Below are 20,353 nucleotides of genomic sequence, written 5' to 3'. Positions count from 1 at the left end.
AATCAGCTGCCTTATTTCCCATGTAAATTCCCTGTAGTAAATTTTCTGTAGTGGATAAAAAGCATTTCAGAATATACCTTCAGAAAAACAAAGCAAATCCCCAAATACCCCATACTTTGCCTAACTGTGTAGAAAAACATACAGTCTACAACTAAATCACTTTTTAAGTCTAAGCTTCAGGGACACAAACGGCCAAAGATCCCCATCACAAATAACCCAGTAGCTTCCATGAGTAGGCTGTGATTTCACAGTGAAGCTTTTCAGATCGGTGCAGCTGCACCAATTTGTTCCCCTCACAGAGCTGCTCTCAGCTTAACATTTCTAAAGTGAAATTGTTGGTACGTGATGAATGGGTTTGGTGAATCTGAATATATCATGCAGCATTTCTAGAGTGAGACTGGTGCCACTCTCACGTGGGATAATTACAGAATCACAGAATCGTAGGGGTTGGAAGGGACCTCTAGAGATCATCGAGTCCAACCCCCCTGCCAAAGCAGGCTCCCTACACCATGTCACACAGGTAGGCGTCCAGGCGGGTCTTGAATATCTCCAGAGAAGGAGACTCCACCACCTCCCTGGGCAGCCTGTTCCAGTGCTCCGTCACCCTCACTGTAAAGAAGTTCTTCCGCACATTTGTGCGGAACTTCCTATGCTGTAGTTAATCTTGATACCGAGGTGGTTCCCACAAGTGTGTAATCCATTTTCTGAATTTACAAGTTTGTGAATATGAGCATTGAGGTTATTTTGTTCTTGTTGCACTGTTTCAACTGCTTCTGTTTTTTATTTTCCCTGCAGTAGTTTCCAATTTCCGGTTGACTTAAAGTGCACATTTCTTCATTCACGCGTACTCTGTTCTCTTTTTCTTCACTTTGTTCCTCTTTCAAAAGTGAATGGTGTTCACTAGAAGAAAAATCTCATGCCTGTGAACACACTATTTTCAAAACTTAATTTTGAGGGTAAATGCAGAGAATCTTTGGAGACAAGGTCAACATCATAACATCTTATGTTGGTGTTCTCCTAAATTTCACTGCTTTTAGAAACATATTCTTCAACACTGGAACAACTAAACACATCCTCCTGCAAACTCCGTGCTTTCTCTCCCTTAGCTATTGAACACTGTTACATCTGCAGAACATCTCAGAGAAGAACTGGTTCTGCTGTGTCAGACATTTTTCTGTGTGTCTGAGGGATCACAATTCTGAGGTGGGTAAAGAAATTTGACCTGATTCAACTGGTTTATCATATCTGTCTACGTAATTAATGAAGCTCTTTCAGATATTTTCATACCAACCTGGCTGGCCGTAGCTCCTTTCTGACTCTGGATTTTTTTCTTCAGTGTTTTTTAGCAGTTGACTTACTGATGCCACATCTTGTCCTGAACTGCAGGGGTCAACTGGATGTTCTTTGTCACCTATTAATTTATCAGAAGATGATCCCGTGTTGCTTGAGATGTTTTTGGTGTCACTAAGGGTATACACACTTGCTGTTATCTCCCTGGCATTTGGCATGTTACTGTTTGAATCTATTACTTCTTGTGTGTAACTCACATCTGCTTCATCTAACACTTCTTTGAACGTCTCACTTGATTCTTTGTCTGAGTGTGATTCTTGCTGGTTTAAAGTCTGTATTTCTTCATTCTTACTTGCGTCATCTTCTCTTTCTTTGCTTGCATGGTCTTCTGTAGCAACTGTATTCTTCTCAGCCTGCCCAAAACTCAGAACATTGCTTAAACCCAAACTAAACCAATTGGATGTGGATTCTTGACTCTCACTGTTTTGTTCTTTTTCTGTCAATAACTCTGTAACTGCTGTTTCATGTTCATTGTAGGAGTGAGCATCTACACTAGAAACATCCTGGATTTCTACATTATTTTCTGATTCCAAGTCAACATTCACATTCTCTTTACCAAAATACAGAAAATCTGTCAGTCCACCCTGAAGCCAACCAGATGCTGTGGGCTCTTGCTCCTCCTGATCATTTGGCTCCTCTAAGTCATTGTCAGCTGCTACTGCTAATTTTCTGCCTTGATAACTGTTTTCTTCTGAAGGTTCAGTAATGGCTTTTAAGGTCTCTTCATCATTTTTACTTCCTGTGGCAAACCACCCTGCAATGTCAGAAACCATCCAACTAGACTGAGTTGGAACGGGCTCCAATGGGAGACTACTTTGGAGTTCTGGCTGTTCAACATCTTCATTTCTGTTCTCATTTTCACTAACCAATTTTTTGCTTGCAGACCCCTGACTCTGAGATTCTTTGGAACCATTTCCAAAAACTGATTCAATTGCTTCTTCATTTTGGATGGAGTCTCCTAAATGCTTTAAGAGTTCAGTTTCTTGCAGCTCTGATTCTGCATCAGATGATGAATATTCACTTTCTTTGTTCTGATAATGTAACACACTGTCTTCGTTTTCAAAAACATACGCATCACCATCAAGACAAAGGAAATCAGTTTCCTAAAAGAAAAATATACACTTTTAAAATATCTTCATACAGAATCATAGAATCATCAAGGTTGGAAAAGACCTACAAGATCATCCAGTCCAACCGTTCACCTATTACCAATAGCTCCCACTAAACCATATCCCTCAACACAACATCCAGTCTTTCCTTGAGCACCCTCAGGGTCAGTGACTCCACCACCTCCCTAGGCAGTGCATTCCAGTGCCTGACCACCCTTTCTGAGAAGTAATATTTCCTAATGTCCAGCCTGAATCTCCCCTGCTGCAGCTTGAAACCAGTCCTAATATATAATTTTCTACACCACTGTGTAACACAGCTACGTATCTTTATTCTCTTCCTCTGTGTGTGTCTATAACTTTATACAAAGGACTGTAAGTAACTGAATTATTCCTACTGGCTCTATATTATTTATCAGATAAAAAATTATCTTAAAATACAACAAACACACAAAGGGAGCAGTAACAAAAGTAGTTTGTCTTGAATTATCTGAAATAAAATATGCATTGAAATTCTAACTTGTTTTTACATTTTTCTTGTGATGTAAACTACACTGGAGAAAATCAGGTGATTTTGCTTTACCTTAGTGAGTACTTCAACTTCTTCTGCAATTAAAACTTCCTCAACCTTCACAGCATCTTTTGGGAAATATCCAAAATCTTTTCCTTTCTGTAAGACATGTTAAGGGAGTGAGAGCATTTCAACTTGAACAATGATTCTATTGGGTGCTTGCATATATGCTAGAAATGTATGAACAAACAGCAAGGACTGCCCCTCACTCCCTTCATTCTGTTTGGTTAAAGAAAAAAAAAAAGAACAAAATGGTTCCATTTGTTAATTCAGACAGCAAGAAATATATTTCATGGCATGATAGCGATAGAACAACGGGAACAGTTTTAAACAAAAAGAAGGGAAATTTAGATTAGATGTTAGGGGAAATTCTTTACTCAGAAGGCAGTGAGGTGCTGGCACAGCTGCCCAGAAGCTGTGGGTGCCCCATCCCTGGAGGCACTGAAGGCCAGGCTGGATGGGGCCCTGGGCAGCCTGTGCTGGTGGGGGGCAGCCATACACATGGCAGGGGCTGGGACTGGGTGAGCTTTAAGCTCCCTTCCAACTCAGTTTTATAAGCAGTTGGAACCGAATCTGTGCATCCACTGCTTTTTAGCTGTAATGCAAATAATCGTGGCTCTGACTACGTTGTCAGTTGTTCCAAACCATTAAATATATGTGATAACTTCTCTGGGAACTTTCCCTGAGCACTGAACTGTAACATCAGATCCCAACACAGAATTGTCCACCACGTAACCGTAAAAACTCATTACCAGCAGACCTGACCCAACAGACCATGATGTTCTTAAGGGAACTGGATGCAATCATTGCAACCAAATGATCAGAAGAGAAGTCAAAAAAGTTGGATTCTGATCTGGGCTTTCTTTCTCAATGAGTAATTGACAGCCAGCTTTGATTTTTCCTTATACAGAAAGATAACAACAATGAACCACCTCACAAATACAATGTTGACCCATGAGTAGCTGACATTACAAAAGAGATGGAAAATCCCTAGAAGGAAGCAGAGTGCTTTTGTTATTATTTTAGTATCTAAATTATTTACGTGGGAAGTCTATCAGATTCAAATACTTACACTTCCTATCCACAAATCTTCATTTTTCCTGGAAAGTTTGGAGTATACAGTTATCTCCTCCCCTGTTTTGAAGCTCAGATACCGGCAGTCAGGTCCCACGTAGTCTGTAGTGGCTTGAACTCTGCTCATTGCCACTGGAATAATACATAGGGAGAAAGGAGCATGTGAGTATGATAATAGCTTCATCTGAAGTCAGATAGGAAAAACCCTGATATATACTAATATATTGAAGTGTTAAGATGCAATGATACCACTCCATCACCATGTGGAAAGTTACTGAAAACACAGAATGGGAAAAAGAACCTCTAAACCTCTATCCTGTTTTTTTTCTGCTGCTTTTTGCAGACACCAAGGTGCAAAGCTCCTGCCCAATATCACCATTGCTTTTAGTATTTGTCTTCCAAGCTTTCAAGGCTGAAATGCATGCGGGGAATTAGCAAATTCAACTATTAGACACAAATCTAAGCAGCTAAAAGTATTTTTCAAGCAAATTTCTGATTTTTTATTTTTTAAATTCTAAGTTAAATCTGGTAGTTATTGTATGGGTTTTGTCTGCTATTTGGGATATATTAATATTATAAAGAAAATAGGTAAGCTTAAGCAGCAAAACCTTAAAGACATTATAAAAATCAAACGATTAAATTCAATTTGAATGACTTTGCTTTCTCTTTGTCTCCATTTGTGTGTACCGCCAGAAACCACTGCTCTAGTCAGTTTGGAGCCCACCCCCAGACAGACATCTCTGAGCACCCAGAAGCTGGGGAAGTCTGATGGCTCCCTAGGAAAATAAGGCTATCAGCACAGGAGGTCTAAGCATTTAGTATGAAAATGCCTGCATGTTACTTATTGCTGTCCACTGGTGATTCAGTGGCTTCCTGACTGCCTCCTGCAGAGCTATTTAATCCCCAGGAACTCGATTACCAGTTACTGCTCTTACTTCTTAAAGACATAAAGGATGCATCTGTGTGCTGCATAGAAAGGATTATACAACAAGCAAACAAACAAGAAACTCGAGATAGTTTGCTTAGAATAGAAAAACACAGTATTGCAGAACAGGCTATGAAACAAAGATGTACATTCTTTCTTGCTATATAGCCTACCCTTTTCTTATTTTTATATATATATACCTGTAAGGAATGAGTGAAAACTATTTTAAAATTGCTTTATATTGACAGTCTTGAGGAAACCTGAGAAAAGTGACCTATTCAGGAACTTTGTTTTCTTCTGACTGAACTTCGATCTTTATATTCTTACACAACACAGTCCAGTAAGTAGATTTTTTCAGGAATATTCCTCTTTTTTTTTTTTTTTTGTTTGTTTGTTTGAAAATGATAAGCCAGTTATTCATATATTTAGTATATTGACGACAAAGATTTTCTATGGCTACTCATTTTCATTCAGTGCTTCATCTCTAATTTCAACACAATGGTTTGTAACAGCTAAATATACACTGACACCTTTAGGTAAAAAAAAAAGGGAGTTACTTACTCTCGCATTCCCAATCACCACATTTCTTCCATTCTGAAAGTACCTTTGTACTCCGTAGGCTTGTCAAAAATGAAAGTGCCAGCAGGAAAATTCTGTGATCCAATATCCCTGACATTTTTGAGTAAATCTAGAAACTGGATGCATTAATGTGAGAATATTCTACATTATTTTTCTTATCCTAACGAAAAGTTGCAAATAAATCCCATTTCCCTTCTTGCTTTAAGCAGAAGTACACTATACTCAGTCTGCTAACAAACTGCAAAGTCAGGTGTCCTGATTACACGCATACGTTTAATAATTAACCAAATCCTGGTAGCTGGACTGATGTTTTGAATACAAAGAAACTCTGGTTCTGCTCTTATCACTATTTATCTATCACCCTATCACATAGGTTTTTCTTTGCGTGTTTTCTGGATTATGGATGGATTTGTGACATATCATGACCACAGGATTTTAAGTTGGATTATAAATTTCATACATCGTTACCACACCATTTATCAGAGAGAAATGCTTCAGATCTAAGCAGATGGCATGTCTTGCTTTTTAAGAAATACCTTCTGTTTCTTAGCAACCCTAACTCCCCCTGTGAAGTTATAAATGTTTTCTCTAATACATATTATACTTTAAAGTAGTTATGCAGGGTATTATACACAGGTTATGTAGGTATGAGGTCGGGCTGTAAATATGAACCTACAGAGTGGTTTGCTTTAGGAGCAAATTTTGCTTCAGATGCTTCAGAGCATTACCCTGAACTTCTGAGTAGGCCTGCCCTTCCTTCAGTCCTGAGTATGTGCTGCACATAATTTGTTTGGCTTTTTCTTTCTGTGAGCCTAAGCTGTGTCTTACTTGCTGCATAGTTCCCCTCTCTCTTGCTCCCCAACCCAAACTTGCCAGATACCGGTGCTTAGCCAGACCAACGAGCCAGCAAACATCTATGGGAGGCTGGGAAGGAGAGCACAAAGTGCACTGCAACCAGGGGCGCGTTAACCAGCAATGTCCTGCAAACAAAGAAATCACAGTAGCTGATGTCCTCCAGTTGCAATCTAACACTTTGCCCCACTCTCTTGCTACGTGACCTGATAGTCAGACAGCCTCTCCTATGACCTGACACACCAGCTGCCTCAGCTATGAGTTCTCTGGCAGATTCCTGCCCCATGTACCCACTGGGACAAACACAACATTTGTCCCCCAGTGCTCTCCTCTCAGTAGCACTAATTGATGGTGCCCCATCCCCAGCACCAATATTCTCTCTCCTCCACTCCCCTGGATCTTATAATGCTTAGAGGACCGATGACTAGGAACCTCTCCTGGGGTCCTTGATAGACTGATGAGAAGGAACAGACACATAAATGTGTATTGGGGAGAGTGAAGGACTACAGAAGACATTAGTATTAGGTAATACCCTGGTGTAAAGCGTTGTACAAAACTGGAAGGACAGAATTTTTATACTGACAAGATTAGAAGCTGATCAGAAGAGTCAGAATGTTGCTTACCAATCATGGAACATAAAACAAACACCAACTGTGGGTTTAGAAGGACTAGCAGTCCCTTTTTGACCCTGATAAGATGAAGGCAGTTCACCTAAAAAATGAAAAGCCAAATTCTCTGACACTTAAAATTACATAGGTCAGCAAGTTTGCACTGGAGAGAAAACTGAGACACCCACACCTTGAGATCTACACATTATTACTGTATTTGTCATAAGATTTCTCAAAATGGCTGTGACTTTTCATATGGACAAACTGATTCTCAGGTCTTTATGTGGAGATGCTAAAATTGTTGCAGCCCATCCTAGCTGTTTCATTTGATCTACAGTTTTCAAGTTACTGCGGGCAATGCTCATTGTGTAGCTTAGTCTCGACAGTCACTCTTCTAGGTTTTAAGCTATTAAAAGGCTGCTTAGCAGTGCCCTGATCTTTGTTATGTGTTACTTGCACCTTTAACATAACATCAGTAACAAAATACATATCAAACATTCTTTTCTTCAGGGTGTAAATCGCACACTTGCAGATGTTATACAAGCATAGCTTCTAATCACCTTTGAACTTAATTGAAAGATAAAGGTTGATGGAGTTTATTATAGCTGGCTTCCAAAGGACAAAGTTGAGAACTTCACATTAGGCAGAGTGAGACTTCACTTTGTTTGTTCGACAAGTAAAAGTTAGACACCCTTCTGCAGAACTGAAGCAACAAATGTAAGTACAATCAGTCATGAAAAGACAAACAACGCTAACAAAAAGTTAAATTCTATTTCCAACAGCTCTTAGAAGGAAGGAACTATTGTTAAAAATATTATTAAATCTCTGGGAATTAGATTTTAGTGCCTCTAACTGCTGAACTACAAATATGTCATGTTGTATGTAAGTACATAAAAACGATTTTATGATAACACTACATACAGTTTTGATTATATTTTTATGAAAGCATCAAAAGGTTCTGTACAGAATGTAAAGTTTCACTGTGTAGAATATTGCACAGATGAGTAGAAGAATATTAAAACAGTTCTCTTGATTTAGGATGTTTGGATAAAAGTGCAGATCAAGTTTTATATTGAATTATGTTTCATGCAAAAATATATATACATTTGTTTCAAACAAGCATTTTCTTTAAATCTGATAAATGAAAGGAAGAGAAGGAACACTAATTCATTCTCACCTCTTCCAGTTAAATGAATCCAAACAGGTATCAGTCATTCTTTAACCAGTTTTAAGCCAAGTTTTTTTAACTATGTTGTTAAGTTGCAAGGCAAAGAATTACTGCTTCCTGTTACAAAAAGGCTTGGAAACACAGCAACAGTGTATTTCTAGAAATAATACTTTGAATCTTGATGATATATTCCTATGGTTTCAATGTCTCACGTTTTGTAACATATTAGAACACTGTCCCCACCATAAAAACAGCCCCAACAAGGTTTGTGTAAAACACAGGTATTCTATGTAACTGAGACTGGGGAAAAAAAAGTAAAATGAGCAAAATTATATCTTCTAAAATACAGATATCTGTATGCTAAATATATATACCATTGCCACGGCACTTGATGGCATCATAAATGCCTGTGGTCCCAGAAAAACTTCTTTGAGCAGGGAAGCCCGTTTCAAACATCTGGGAAAGAAACAAGTTTGTCCTGTTGTCCTGTAATAGTTACAAAATGAGCAGATAAATCTGGATCTCAGAATCACACCTGGGGCTTAACCACAAGAACTTTCCTTATGAACAAATGATGCTGGAAGAATCTATTTGCATATTTACTGGCCTTGGAAGTTAATTTGACTGGAGCTTTTTTTTTATACTAATACCTCCTTTCTTTGGAAAAAAAAAACCAACAACTACTTCCAAGTTTCCTCCGAATACTTACAGTGAAACTGTTCTGAGCACAATGAAACCCAGTGAAGTGAAGAAGCACACATTTGAAGAAGCTTACATTCTATGCAGTCACATTTCAGCTTACCGTTCACAACCAGCCCATGTAAAATCTGCTGTGACAAGGACTCTGGGTAGAACACCATGGAAAACAGCACATTCCTGGAGACCTCCAGCTTCTCTCTCCATCAAGACTGAAGAAAATGGAGACATATAAATGGTATGAAGTCAGTGTGCGTAGTATAAAAGCACTGTAGGAAAAAAAAGTCTGTGTATGTATTCTAAATTCCTATTTAAATCTAGGGTGCACCACTTCATGCAAGCACTACATGTGGTTTCTTGCCCGCTCATATAAAGCATCTCAACTTCGTAAGCTTCTGTCCTTCTTGATTGCTCATATTCCTTGAGTGAAGTGAGACCAGGGTATTTGTTTTTTCAGCTCTACTCATCACTACGGGGAGAGGAAATAAAACATTTCAGCGAATTTCTACTCACGTGCTATCCGCACTTAATTCCCAGAACCCCTAAACTATTTCACCAAATTCAGCCATTAAATATTTATAGAATCATAGAGTCATAAGGTTGAAAAGGACTTACAAAATCATCTAGTCCAACCATCCTCCCATTACTGTAGCTACCACAAGCCACTAAACTATATCTCACAGCTCCTCATCCAGATGCTTCTTGAACACTGCCAGGGATGGCGACTCCACCACCTCCCTGTGCAGCCATCCCAGTGACTGACAACTCTCTGAGAGAAAAAGTTCTTTCTTATGTCCAATCTGAACCTCTTCTGGTACAGCTTGCGGCCATTTCTCAGGTCTTGTTTGTGAATATTACCAACATTTTTGTTGCACTGAGCTGCTCATGCTTAGCAAAATCATTTCCAGCACAGTGGCAGTTGTTTCTTGAAAGTAGAACTGAACTATCAAATGCATCACCTGCTTTCTAGTAGCAACAAAATACCTGCATTCTCACCTTATCAAGAATTTATTGCTGCCCAAAGAGCATCCTGAAACACAAAATTAAGATGTACTCAACCCATTCCCTACTTTACATCCCAGGACTCCCCATTTAATGTACATGCTGTTAATACTGCTTCTGTGAAGCAGCCTATTCCTGCAGCTTTGTGTAACTCCAGCATTAGCTATTAAAACCCACTCAGTAAACCTACAGAATGTATTACTCAACACTGGGTATCTCAAGCCTAACACAAACCTTCAAAGTACTTCACGTTATGTGTCTCAACAACAACAAAACCAAGAAAATTAGAATGGCTTCTGCTAACTTCTCATTTCAAATTGCTTTTAGAAACACACAAGGCAATAACACCTACTCAGCTACTCATGATAAAAATTCACTCCTTGCGGTAAAGTGCTGTTTAATACCTTAAGATTCGGAACATTTTGCTTCAAAAACAAACCCACACCCCAAAAAAATGCACTAATCACTGTCCTCTGAAAGTATGGCAGAAGATTTCTTAGAGGTTAAGAGGAATTGAGGAATTTTGTTTGTAGAGCAGCAGAGTAGATAGGATATCAAAGCAGTGAATGGATGAAGAATCTGAATAACACATTGAACTCATTGAGAAAAGAAACCTGAGTTTCCCCAGTGTTTAAATCCATCCTGGAAGAAATCCCAACTTCAGCCCTTGCTAGACATGTTTCTGTAAGCAATGAAGATCAAGTTCTTCAGAACTCTCACTACTCTGAGTACAGAGGTGTCCATAACACCCTCTCCAACTAAAGCTGTGCACACTGTTCCAGAAAAGTGTATGCATAGTATTTGATGAATTAAAATCAACTTATTGCTTGTTTCCATTTGGAAATCTCCCCAGGCTGTGGTTCAGCATGAGATGAATTCCCTTCCTGCCCAAACAGTCCAGACTATAGCAGCGTTTCACATTCAGTTATTAGACATTAATTAAGATCTGTAAGAATGACTTCAGATACAGAAGTAAGGTACAGTCACCTGCAGTTATGACATTAAGCATACAAAAGCAGTACACTTCTCTTACAGAAACAGACATAAGCATTGAGAGTAGTCTACAAAGCCACATTTATTTGCACATGTACAGAACACAGCAACAGATGTTATTGTTCTTCGTACAAAATCATATAAAACAGAATTCCTCTTCATAGATAACATACCAATTCGTGTTCTATTAAATACATTCAGGAAACATTCTTGCACGCATACAATGTCAGCATTAGGTAGTCCCGAGTAACTCCAACACTGCAATGTAATTATTCCTAGTGGTATGAAGGGATCAAAGATAGGACTGCAACTAAAACAGACTCTTGGTTTAGAAGCGAGCTGAAGTCTTTCTGCCATTGTCCATCAAAGCAAGGAGCAATACTAAACATATCAACTACCTCAAAACATAAACGTACACTACCGAAGTACCTGCAGAAAGCAGGTGAGAGCGGTATTCCAGACTGACTTGAGCTATCTGAGCTATCTTGCTCAGCTTTAAGTGTTCACATTTAATCACTGCTTGCCTACACACAGGAAAAAGTTTCATAGAACCGGAATATAGAATTGACTAAGAATTTGTGATTACAGAAGAAAACAAAAAGGCGTAGATTCAAAGCAATTACTTTCCCTTCCCATCTAGCACTGGAGAGATTAGAGAGCCTTAAGTTTCCCATTATTGCAAGGAATAGAGGGGAAAAGCAAAATTCTAACGTTTCCTGCAATATTGCCTCCTTACATATGATCTAAAAGGGGAATTTAAGTGTCAACAAGACATCTCCATTTATTTAAAATGCACATTTATTTCTACAAAAAAAGTTTATGATACAGAAAAAGCGATCACACCAACTTAAAGCTTTACCTATTAAAATATACAGAGGATCTTAATGAATACAGAATATTTAATTAAAAAAAAAAAAAAAGGAGATGCAAAGGAGTGTTAATCTTTTATTTTTACATTTTCAGGAACTTCACATAATTTTGGTAGGTAACCTTTTACAAAATTATGTAAAAAGTACAAGAATGCCTGGTAAACAGTCTGCATTTTTCCAAAAGACTTTTTACAGCATGCAATTCTTAAGGCAGCCTTCTCCTCCTCCTTACAAGGAATCCTTTCACTCAAATAATCTTCTGCTGCAAAGATTAGGCTAAGGAAGCTTGGTCTCTTCTGTTAACGCCTTTTGTCTTTCCTGTCTGATTTACGGTCTCTTTCACTCCGTGAAGTTCTCCTGCCTGACCGACTACTTTCTGATATAGATCTCTTTCGGTCAGATCTTGAACTTTTATCCTTTGAACTTTTTGTATCTCTACTCCCACCTTTCGAGGACTTGTGACTTCTATCTACTCCTGAAGCATCCCTTCGCTTCCTTTCGGCACTCCTCCTGCGTTTCCTGTTTCTGTTATGACCTCTTCCTCTGCTCCGACTTCTACTTTCACTGCTGGTAGAGCTACTGCTGCTACTGTCCCTGCTAGTACTCCCACTAGTGCTGCTGCTGCTGGAAGTGCTCCGACTGCTAGTGCTGCCAGTGCTGGAACTACTTCCACTGCTAGTGCTGCTTGAAGTACTACTGCTACTACTGCTGCTGCTGCTGCGACTATGGCTCTTAGCAGCTTTGTTCCCTGCCCTACCCCTGCTTCTACTTCTAGTCTTGTTTTTTATTTCTGCACTCAGTGTCTGATTCTGCTCTGCCTGTGCCTCGACCTTTACAGACACCACAGCATTTTCATCTTTGTCTGCCTGAGGCTCTGTATCCTGAACAGACTGAGAGAACTGAGGTGACTGTGGTGGTAGCACAGACTGTGGCTGAGATGAGGCCTCAACTATGGGTTCTGGCTGAACTTCAGGTGGCCGCTCCTGTTTGTCTTCAGGTTCGGCTTCGGTTTCTGTTTTGATAATTTTCTCCTTTTCAGGAGAAGGAACATCACACATTTTCTCTGGCTGAGCATCACATTCCATTTCTGGTTCCACTTCTTTGCCATTCTCATTATCTACTGGTTCTACACTATCTGCCTCATTCATTTCAGCCATATCCTGCTCATTATCCACTGGCTGAATATTTTCATTTTCCTCTTTTACAATTGTGACCTCTTCGTGCTGACTATCCTGTTGCTTGTCATTCTCCCTCACCTCAGCAGCCTCTTCTACTTTAATCTCTATGTCATTTTTCTGTTCTTCCTCTTCCTGTTCCTTCTCTGCATCGCTATGCCCTGAACCTATTTTTCCCTTTTCCTCCCCTACCTCCTCCATTTCTACATCATTGTGCTGATTACCTGTCTCCAACTCTTCCACCTGCTGAACCACCTTACCCTCTTCCTGCTCCTTGTTCTGTTCTTCCTTCTTTTCTTCATTCTGCACCTCCTGCTGTTCTTTTTCCTTCATAGATTGTCTTCTGGGCCTGGCCTCCATTTTGTTAATCTGCTCTGCAAATTCATTGCGCCTGCTTTCAAAGATCGCTAGGGAATAAATGCACAAACAACAGTTTCAGAAAGGTGACTACAGAAACTAAAGACTATTTTCTCCTTAACTATAAGCTAATAGGCGATCAAAATGTTTTAAGAACTTCACCCTTATTCGTTCTGAAGTAGTGAGTAGTGATGCATAATGAAATAGATCACAGGTTACTTCAAAATAGTTGGATAAACAGCTCTGCTGAGCATTAGGACAGTAAAATCCTACATCTAAGGTAGGAGTAAGACTAGACCATCACCTGCAGTATTTTAAATGGCTTTCCAAAGGGAAAATTTAGTCATCCTGTGAAATGGGTACACGAACACACAATGAAATAAAAAATCAAAGTTCTAGTGCTATGCTTTAAGAGTTTTACAATTCCTAAAAAGAAAGAAAGGAACAAACAAACCCCTGCATTTTTTTTCAGTTTCCAGTCTGTAGAATGGGCCTTTCTGAAAATGAATTTGCTGCATCAGCATACATCGGGGCACCAAAGTTCACATAAAGAACATTATAAAAACCATTCTTCCCAGCTCACATTTACACCCCTTGTAAGAGAATTAAAGCACAAAATTAAATCACTGAAGGAGTAATGTTTTTACTTACGATGAACACCCATGCAAGAACACAGTCTGCTCTAACCATGAAATTACTGTATCTAAAGCAGAAAGACTGAGATTTGTACAACCGACGCCAAAGGGAGGCAAGAACAAAAGCAGTCACATATCATAAACAACACTTACCATTCATCTTTTTCTGTGATTCTTCCATCAACTTTTGTGTAGCAGGACACATTCTGCCAGGTATGTAGAATAAGTGAGGTTTTGTCTTTGTTCTTATGTATTTAATTATTTTTGCATTATGTTCATTCCATTCTTCTTGCTGAGAATTGAAAACAAAAACATCCCCTAAGATACAGAAGAATATACATCTTTTACAATACAAAGATTTGAGCAAAACTAAACCTTACCAACTGAGCAAGTTCAACCTTTTGCTCCAGTAACCGCAGCTCTGTCTGCTTAGCACGCCTTTCTTCAAACAGTTCTCGCCTTTCATTTTCAACTTGTTTTCTTTCCTCCTCTGCTTGTACTTCAAGTTTTTGCTCAATCTCTTGTCGCCTCTTTTGCTAAAATAAGGAAATATTCATCTTAGTATTTTTTTTTTCCCCTAAATCAAGAAAGCATCCTGGTTTGGTACCACTAAAGTAAATTATTTATATTGTTAAAGGCATTCCCAAAGAACAAATAATCTTTATCTACTTAATCTACTAAATTGCAGGCAATGAAACCTCTCAGTTTTTCTTACTCTAACATACTGCTAGATCATCTCTTGTAATTGTTTCCTAGTTAAAAGGCAAGAAGGCAGAGAACTTCTTGAGCAATACTATTTAGATTAAACGGTAGGGTATCCAAATACTGAATCTCAAAGTAATCAGTATCAACACTGTAAGCCAGACATTTAAACACTACTTATGATCTACAAGTAAATATTATTCTTAACTGAATAACCCACCTAGGACAACAGTAAGAAGCTTTATAGCCTCCACTATTCAAGTGGGCATACAAAGGAAAAAAGAAATACTAAGCCATGCAAGATGTGCAATTCAATACAGTCACACACTTGTTTGTTAAAATTAGGAATGCTCATTTTCTCTACCGTAGGGCAAAAAGCCACTTGTATAGCTTTACCTGTTCATTTCTGTATAATTCTGATTAAATTTCAGGTATTTTAGAAGTAATATCAATAAGAAAAGAGGATTTATTTTGAATTTTACATGTTTTAAAGATGAACTGAGATTAAGAAGCACACATAGATCACCACATTACCACTTCTGCAATGGTCAGAAAGTGTTGCAGCGTCATTAAATCACTACAGTCTCTTTCCTGCTTCCCCACCTCAATTCCACTAAATCAAAGCAAATAAAAATCTATTTGTACCATTACCAATTTGCGACATCTGCAGCCCACACTATGGAAATCTTCATTGCTATTTAGAGCAGTTTAATCACACAATATGGTTTTATTATTCACAATCAAAAGATTTATAGAACTAAAAATAAGTACCCTCTCAGTAGCAACTGTGGACTCCTGCTTAAATTTTTGAAGAGTGCCCATCAACAAGCCAAATATACGTCGATTCCTGAGTAAAAACAAAAGGAAGTTTGAGATTCAGTTCAAGCACCAAAGATTTATGTTTGTATAAACAGTCAGAGAAACTTTTCCACGTCAGAGATGGTTATTTTTAAAGGCTCAGCACCACACAAGGCCACTAGCAATAGAACACAAACTGACTGCCAGCAGTCGAGGATATAACTTACACCAAGATATCATGTTTTGCTTAAGAGTAAGACAGAGCACCTATCTGTCACAAAGCACAGACAGCACTGGGAAAATCAGGAGCCTAAACATCTGAAAATAACGACACTAATATTAAAAAAAAAAAGCCCCAGAGGAGGGCATGGAAGAAAAGGCTGAGTAAATACAGCATGAGATTTCAAAAAGGCACTGAATTGTAAGGTTGTTAAGTTGTCTGAAGTACATCCCCATGCCACTGAGGGGATTAAGAAGTAATGTAGCAACAGAGGAGTGAAAGACTACCTGCCACAATCTAACAGTATCTTATATAATAAAATGCTGCACGCCAGAATTCTTCTCATCTAATTAAGGGCACTTGAAGAAATGTATATAAACAAAATTCCTCAAGGAATCCCCATCTTTTGAACTAACTTCCTGAATTTCACCTTCTCTTTTTTCCATTTAATCCCAAATTAAGCCTTTACAGCAAGGAGCTGACTTTCTTACTTGCCTTGAACTTCCACCTAATTAGAACAAAGAAGACTGCCCTTCTCACTCAGTACCCCAAGGCTCTACTCTCCTCCAGTGGCACAAACCTGGCAATGCAGTGGTGAAACCAATTGCTCATGAAACAGCAAAAACAGCAACGGTTAAAGAATTGAAAGCCAGGGATTACCTGACCAAGAGTATCTGTATATGAATGGGAACACAGAAGACCCTGAGCAAAGCCAGACTTGAATGGATGCTGTCTTCCTGAAGGGCCTCTTTCCAATAGTAGTCACACACAGGTCAACACTGTTTCCTCATCTCCCCAGAATACAATCCAAAAGCAAAATGCTAAAACTACAATTTCAAACAGACAAACTTTTTGTGCAAGAAGCCCTGTAAAAGTCCACTACCGGTTCTTCTGTAGGGAAAGAGTCGAGAGCTCATGATGGGAGCAACAGCTGCATTAGTGACATTGTCACTACAAAAAAAAACCAAACAACAAAGTGTCTTTTTGTTCTAATCGATCCCTGATCCTCATCACAGAAGTTCAAAATAGTTCACTATTTCAGCTTCTACTTGGGACACAAATAATTATGACACCAGGTAGGCTGCTGACTGGAGATCTAAGAGGTTGGATACTGCTGCAAATCTGCTTTTCCAACAACTCTTCCCAAAATAACTGCATCTTAACAAGAACTTTAGAGAGCTACTCTAATACAAACCTACTCCAATACACACACAATAAGGAGATGTATCCACTAAGAATCTAAAGGGAGGCAAAAGGAATGTCAAACTGTATGCACAGCAACAAGCCTGAAAGTGGTAACACAGAAACCCACGAAGGAGCTACTCTGTAGAAAAGAAAACTGCACACTCAAAAACCTTTTATCAGCCAACAAAACAAGAAATAGTACTAAGAATCACCTGTGTTGTCTTTGACAATTGCCCCTTCAAGATGTATCTTTACTAGCTATAAAGGTATTTCAGGAAGAACTGGTTACTTCCAAGATACATTGGAGCAATCTTGTCTATCACAAAGCACAACAGAGTGGATGTCCCTATAGTCATATTCTGGGTTTATTTCCTGTTTTAACAATCCAAAAGTAACCAATTAAGTTGTCCTACTAAATCATGATCTGTTACAATAACAATCTTATTGTTGTAGGTGGTTTGTGAAGCAGAATCCTTGGCAGCTGTGTTATGCGAATGAAGTGTTATCACTGCAAATACTTTGAGACAATATTTATCTAAATCAAATCTACGCTATTCTGGTACATCTTCAAAACCATATTTGATACATAACAGCATCCGTTTAATGCATTTTAAAATCTAAAGTTTCTTTCTAGGCTAGGACACTGAAGCATCACATAAATGCATGAAGAGACAGCTGCATACCTTTGTTTTCCTTTCTCATCCATATTTTGATCTTGTATAAGGTCTCGACGTGTTCGCTCTTTGGAGGTAGCAACAACAGAAGATGGTAATGCTGGCTACAACGGAGAAATACAAACAACTCAGTTCATGTAAACGTTTTCTTTTTTCCTGCACAGCTCCCTTTGTTGTGAGTTACCTTTTTAATATCATCATCCTCTCCGTCACTTTCTTGGCGTGATTCTCTTCTGGTCCGACGCTCTCCACCCAGCCTGAGGAATAAAAAGCATTACTGGCCACTGGAGAACATGCATTAACAACAGCATCTACACAAGTCAGCATATATAGTCATCAGAATCAACAATCCCCATAAACCGTTGATCAGAAGAGTGGCAAGAGATAAATTTTTTAATGTAGCAGGTGAGAAAAGTGATTTAAGTTTTAATATAACTTTGGTATTAAAGTAAAAATGATGAACCCACATTACTGCACTATTTGACTTTTTAGCACAGCTTTGGATTTTGTTTCATTTGAGCTTTTCTTTTTCCAGAGTATCTAAAACGTTTATTTGGGTAAGAGAAATATGAGTTTGATTTAGAAGCATCAAGGCATCATAGAATTACTCAGGTTGGAAAAGACCTCAAAGATCATCAAGTCCAGCCTCAGCCTATTCATAGTACCCTAACTCTAAGATATGGAGATTAAGATTTTCTCAAATTCAAGAAGCTATTGAGGTTACCTAGGCAAATACCTGAAAATCAGTTAAGGACAGACAAAGCAATTAGCAGGGACCTGAGCCCTTGGATAACCTGAGGTTTTTAACACATAACAGCTCAGTAATGTATTAAACTTATTCTCAGCTTTTGCTCTGGGGCATAGCAGTTTGCTGCCAGTAAAGCATTTCACAATATATATTTTGTATAAATCAAAAATTCAAAAGCAAGTATTGCTTTTGTCAAGATTTACCACTGCATGTTAAGTACTCAGAAAAATGCAGCTCCCTATGGCCAAAGCCACATCTGATGGATCTGCATCCAGTTGGGAAAGCCTCCAATTTCTGCACAAACTGTCACACAGGAGGTATTAAGATTAATGAAAGGGAAATCCCAGTCACGATTTGTGTCTACTGTTAAACAAGTCTGGGCTAATATTGCAGTCTGCTGTATTAAATTCTGCATAAGTTTTCTGCTTTGCTTAGCATAAGTTTTTTAATCAGGCTTTTAGAATTTGGCATCTAACGCTGTAACTATATTCAGAAAATTGAAGAATACACTACAGCCTGCATCAAATACGCCCACAAAGTTAAAGGAGGAGCTTCGTGCAGAATGGATGAGGAACAAGAAATTCCCTCCCTAAAGGATGAAAAGTGCTCTTCACTACAGCACTTGCTACAGATTTCAACACCTTTGAGTTTTCTGCCCTTCATAAATATACAGAATTATTTAATTCCCCATATGGTTCTCTCCCCCATGATTCCACAGGCAACATAAGCCCTTGAAAGAAAGAAAGAATTATACATTTAAGTATCTCCACTGTGCAAGAATCACAGTAAAAGCAGGGTCTCCACATCCATCTTTCCACCCACCTGCTGGATGCCCCTTCAATATCCCTCTGTTTGGCTGGGGGTCCTCCTCCGCTATCCGAGAATCCACGCCTGAAAGGAAACCACTCGTGATCTCTGAACAAGGCACACTTTTTACTCAATTCTATACTCATTCAACGTTACTGCAGTAATAATGTATTTAAATGCACTGTTTGTGAATCAACCCATTTAAAGTTATTCAGAGGAGCTGCTGCACTCAAGCTACCTCAGTAGGTTCAAGAAGTTTCATTTTCTTAAGTGTTAAGGCCTCAGCAACAATTTGATATTGAAATTTAAAAGAATTAAAGAAACGTCCCATGTACTCAGGTAAGAAGAAACTACTGAACATGAGTCTGTTCTTGATTCTGGCTCTACCATGGAGCTGAGAAATAAAAGAGGGCAGAAAAGGTAAATTCACAAAGGAAATCCCCCTATGTGAGTTTTATGAATCCCGGTGACTTCCATTCTTTCTACTCTCCTTTGAAACACCACCAGTTTCTTAATTACCAAGACAGTGATTTTGCACCACTTCAAAGGAAGGAGGCCCAGGACACCAGAGCGCACCTCCCTTCATTCTGGAGGTCCTCCTTAACTTTAAGGCTAACAGCTGGAATCGCACCAAAAGGCACCAAGATCAAACCGGGCACTGCAGGCACCGCTATGGACCCCCGGGCGCTCCCGCAGGCCTCCCACTTGACTGCGTTGTTCCAGCTCCCGATCCCTTACGGTGAACACACGGATCAAAGCCGGCACACAGAACGCGCAAAGATAACAACCCGGAGTCGCGATAAAGCAGCAGAGCCGCATGTCCTTACCTCAGCAGTAAGCTCCCTCGCCCCCTACCTCCACCAGGGCCTGAGAGGGCCAGCAGTCTGTTCTGCGGGGGCCTGTGAACACAGCACATCGCTCAGCGGCACCGCCCGGCCCATCGCCGCCCTCCCACCCCCCGCGGGGCCGCAACCCGACGGCCCGGGGTGGCGCCGGGGGTGCGGGGGCGGCCTCCTCGAGTGGAGCCCGGTAAGCCGGCCCTCACCTCACATCGTTGGGGTCCCGGCCCGTGAGCTTGCGGATATTCTCATCCACGTGTTTCAGGCTCTCCTTGGCCTTCTCCAGCTGCTCCTGCAGCGCACGCACCGCCACCGCCATCCCGCGCGGCCTAGCCGGGCACGGCGCGAGGCACCGCTGGGTAACGGCGGGACAGGCCCCGCCCGGCAGCCAACACTCGGCTCCGCGAGGGAACGGACGGC

At 39.7% G+C, this 20,353-nt stretch overlaps 2 protein-coding genes and 1 long non-coding RNA gene across 5 annotated transcripts in view; 1 reads left to right on the top strand and 2 right to left on the bottom strand.

Moving 5' to 3' along the window:
- MIA2 (MIA SH3 domain ER export factor 2) overlaps nucleotides 1–5,878 on the bottom strand; it is a 25,859-nt gene extending 19,981 nt beyond the window's left edge. The window contains exons 1-4 of one of the 3 annotated variants that reach the window (XM_015865054.2): nucleotides 5,588–5,878; nucleotides 4,100–4,233; nucleotides 3,040–3,126; nucleotides 1,292–2,453 (exon numbers count right to left, since the gene is read on the bottom strand). In XM_015865054.2, the coding sequence (XP_015720540.1) occupies nucleotides 1,292–2,453; nucleotides 3,040–3,126; nucleotides 4,100–4,233; nucleotides 5,588–5,702 (1,498 nt within the window). In that variant the 5' untranslated portion in view covers nucleotides 5,703–5,878. The remainder of the gene's footprint in view (nucleotides 1–1,291; nucleotides 2,454–3,039; nucleotides 3,127–4,099; nucleotides 4,234–5,587) is intronic. The other 2 variants (XM_015865055.2, XM_015865053.2) reach the window with 2 other exon arrangements.
- LOC116653544 overlaps nucleotides 1–18,007 on the top strand; it is a 19,269-nt gene extending 1,262 nt beyond the window's left edge. The window contains exon 2 of the long non-coding RNA XR_004307605.1: nucleotides 17,704–18,007. This is a non-coding gene — a long non-coding RNA (uncharacterized LOC116653544). The remainder of the gene's footprint in view (nucleotides 1–17,703) is intronic.
- Nucleotides 10,988–20,353, bottom strand: PNN (pinin, desmosome associated protein). The gene is made up of 9 exons (XM_015865061.2): nucleotides 20,140–20,353; nucleotides 19,922–19,993; nucleotides 19,110–19,178; nucleotides 17,724–17,796; nucleotides 17,549–17,643; nucleotides 15,434–15,509; nucleotides 14,341–14,496; nucleotides 14,114–14,252; nucleotides 10,988–13,375 (listed from the first exon to the last, which is right to left on the bottom strand). Exons 1-9 carry the CDS (start codon nucleotides 20,250–20,252, stop codon nucleotides 12,093–12,095), a joined length of 2,076 nt encoding a protein of 691 aa, XP_015720547.1. The 5' UTR covers nucleotides 20,253–20,353; the 3' UTR covers nucleotides 10,988–12,092.

Source organism: Coturnix japonica, chromosome 5 (assembly GCF_001577835.2).
Source record: "Coturnix japonica isolate 7356 chromosome 5, Coturnix japonica 2.1, whole genome shotgun sequence".
In the NCBI taxonomy this organism is placed as follows: Eukaryota; Metazoa; Chordata; class Aves; order Galliformes; family Phasianidae; genus Coturnix; species Coturnix japonica.
Note: the sequence above shows the minus strand (reverse complement) of the source record. Positions and strands in the feature narration are given on the sequence as shown.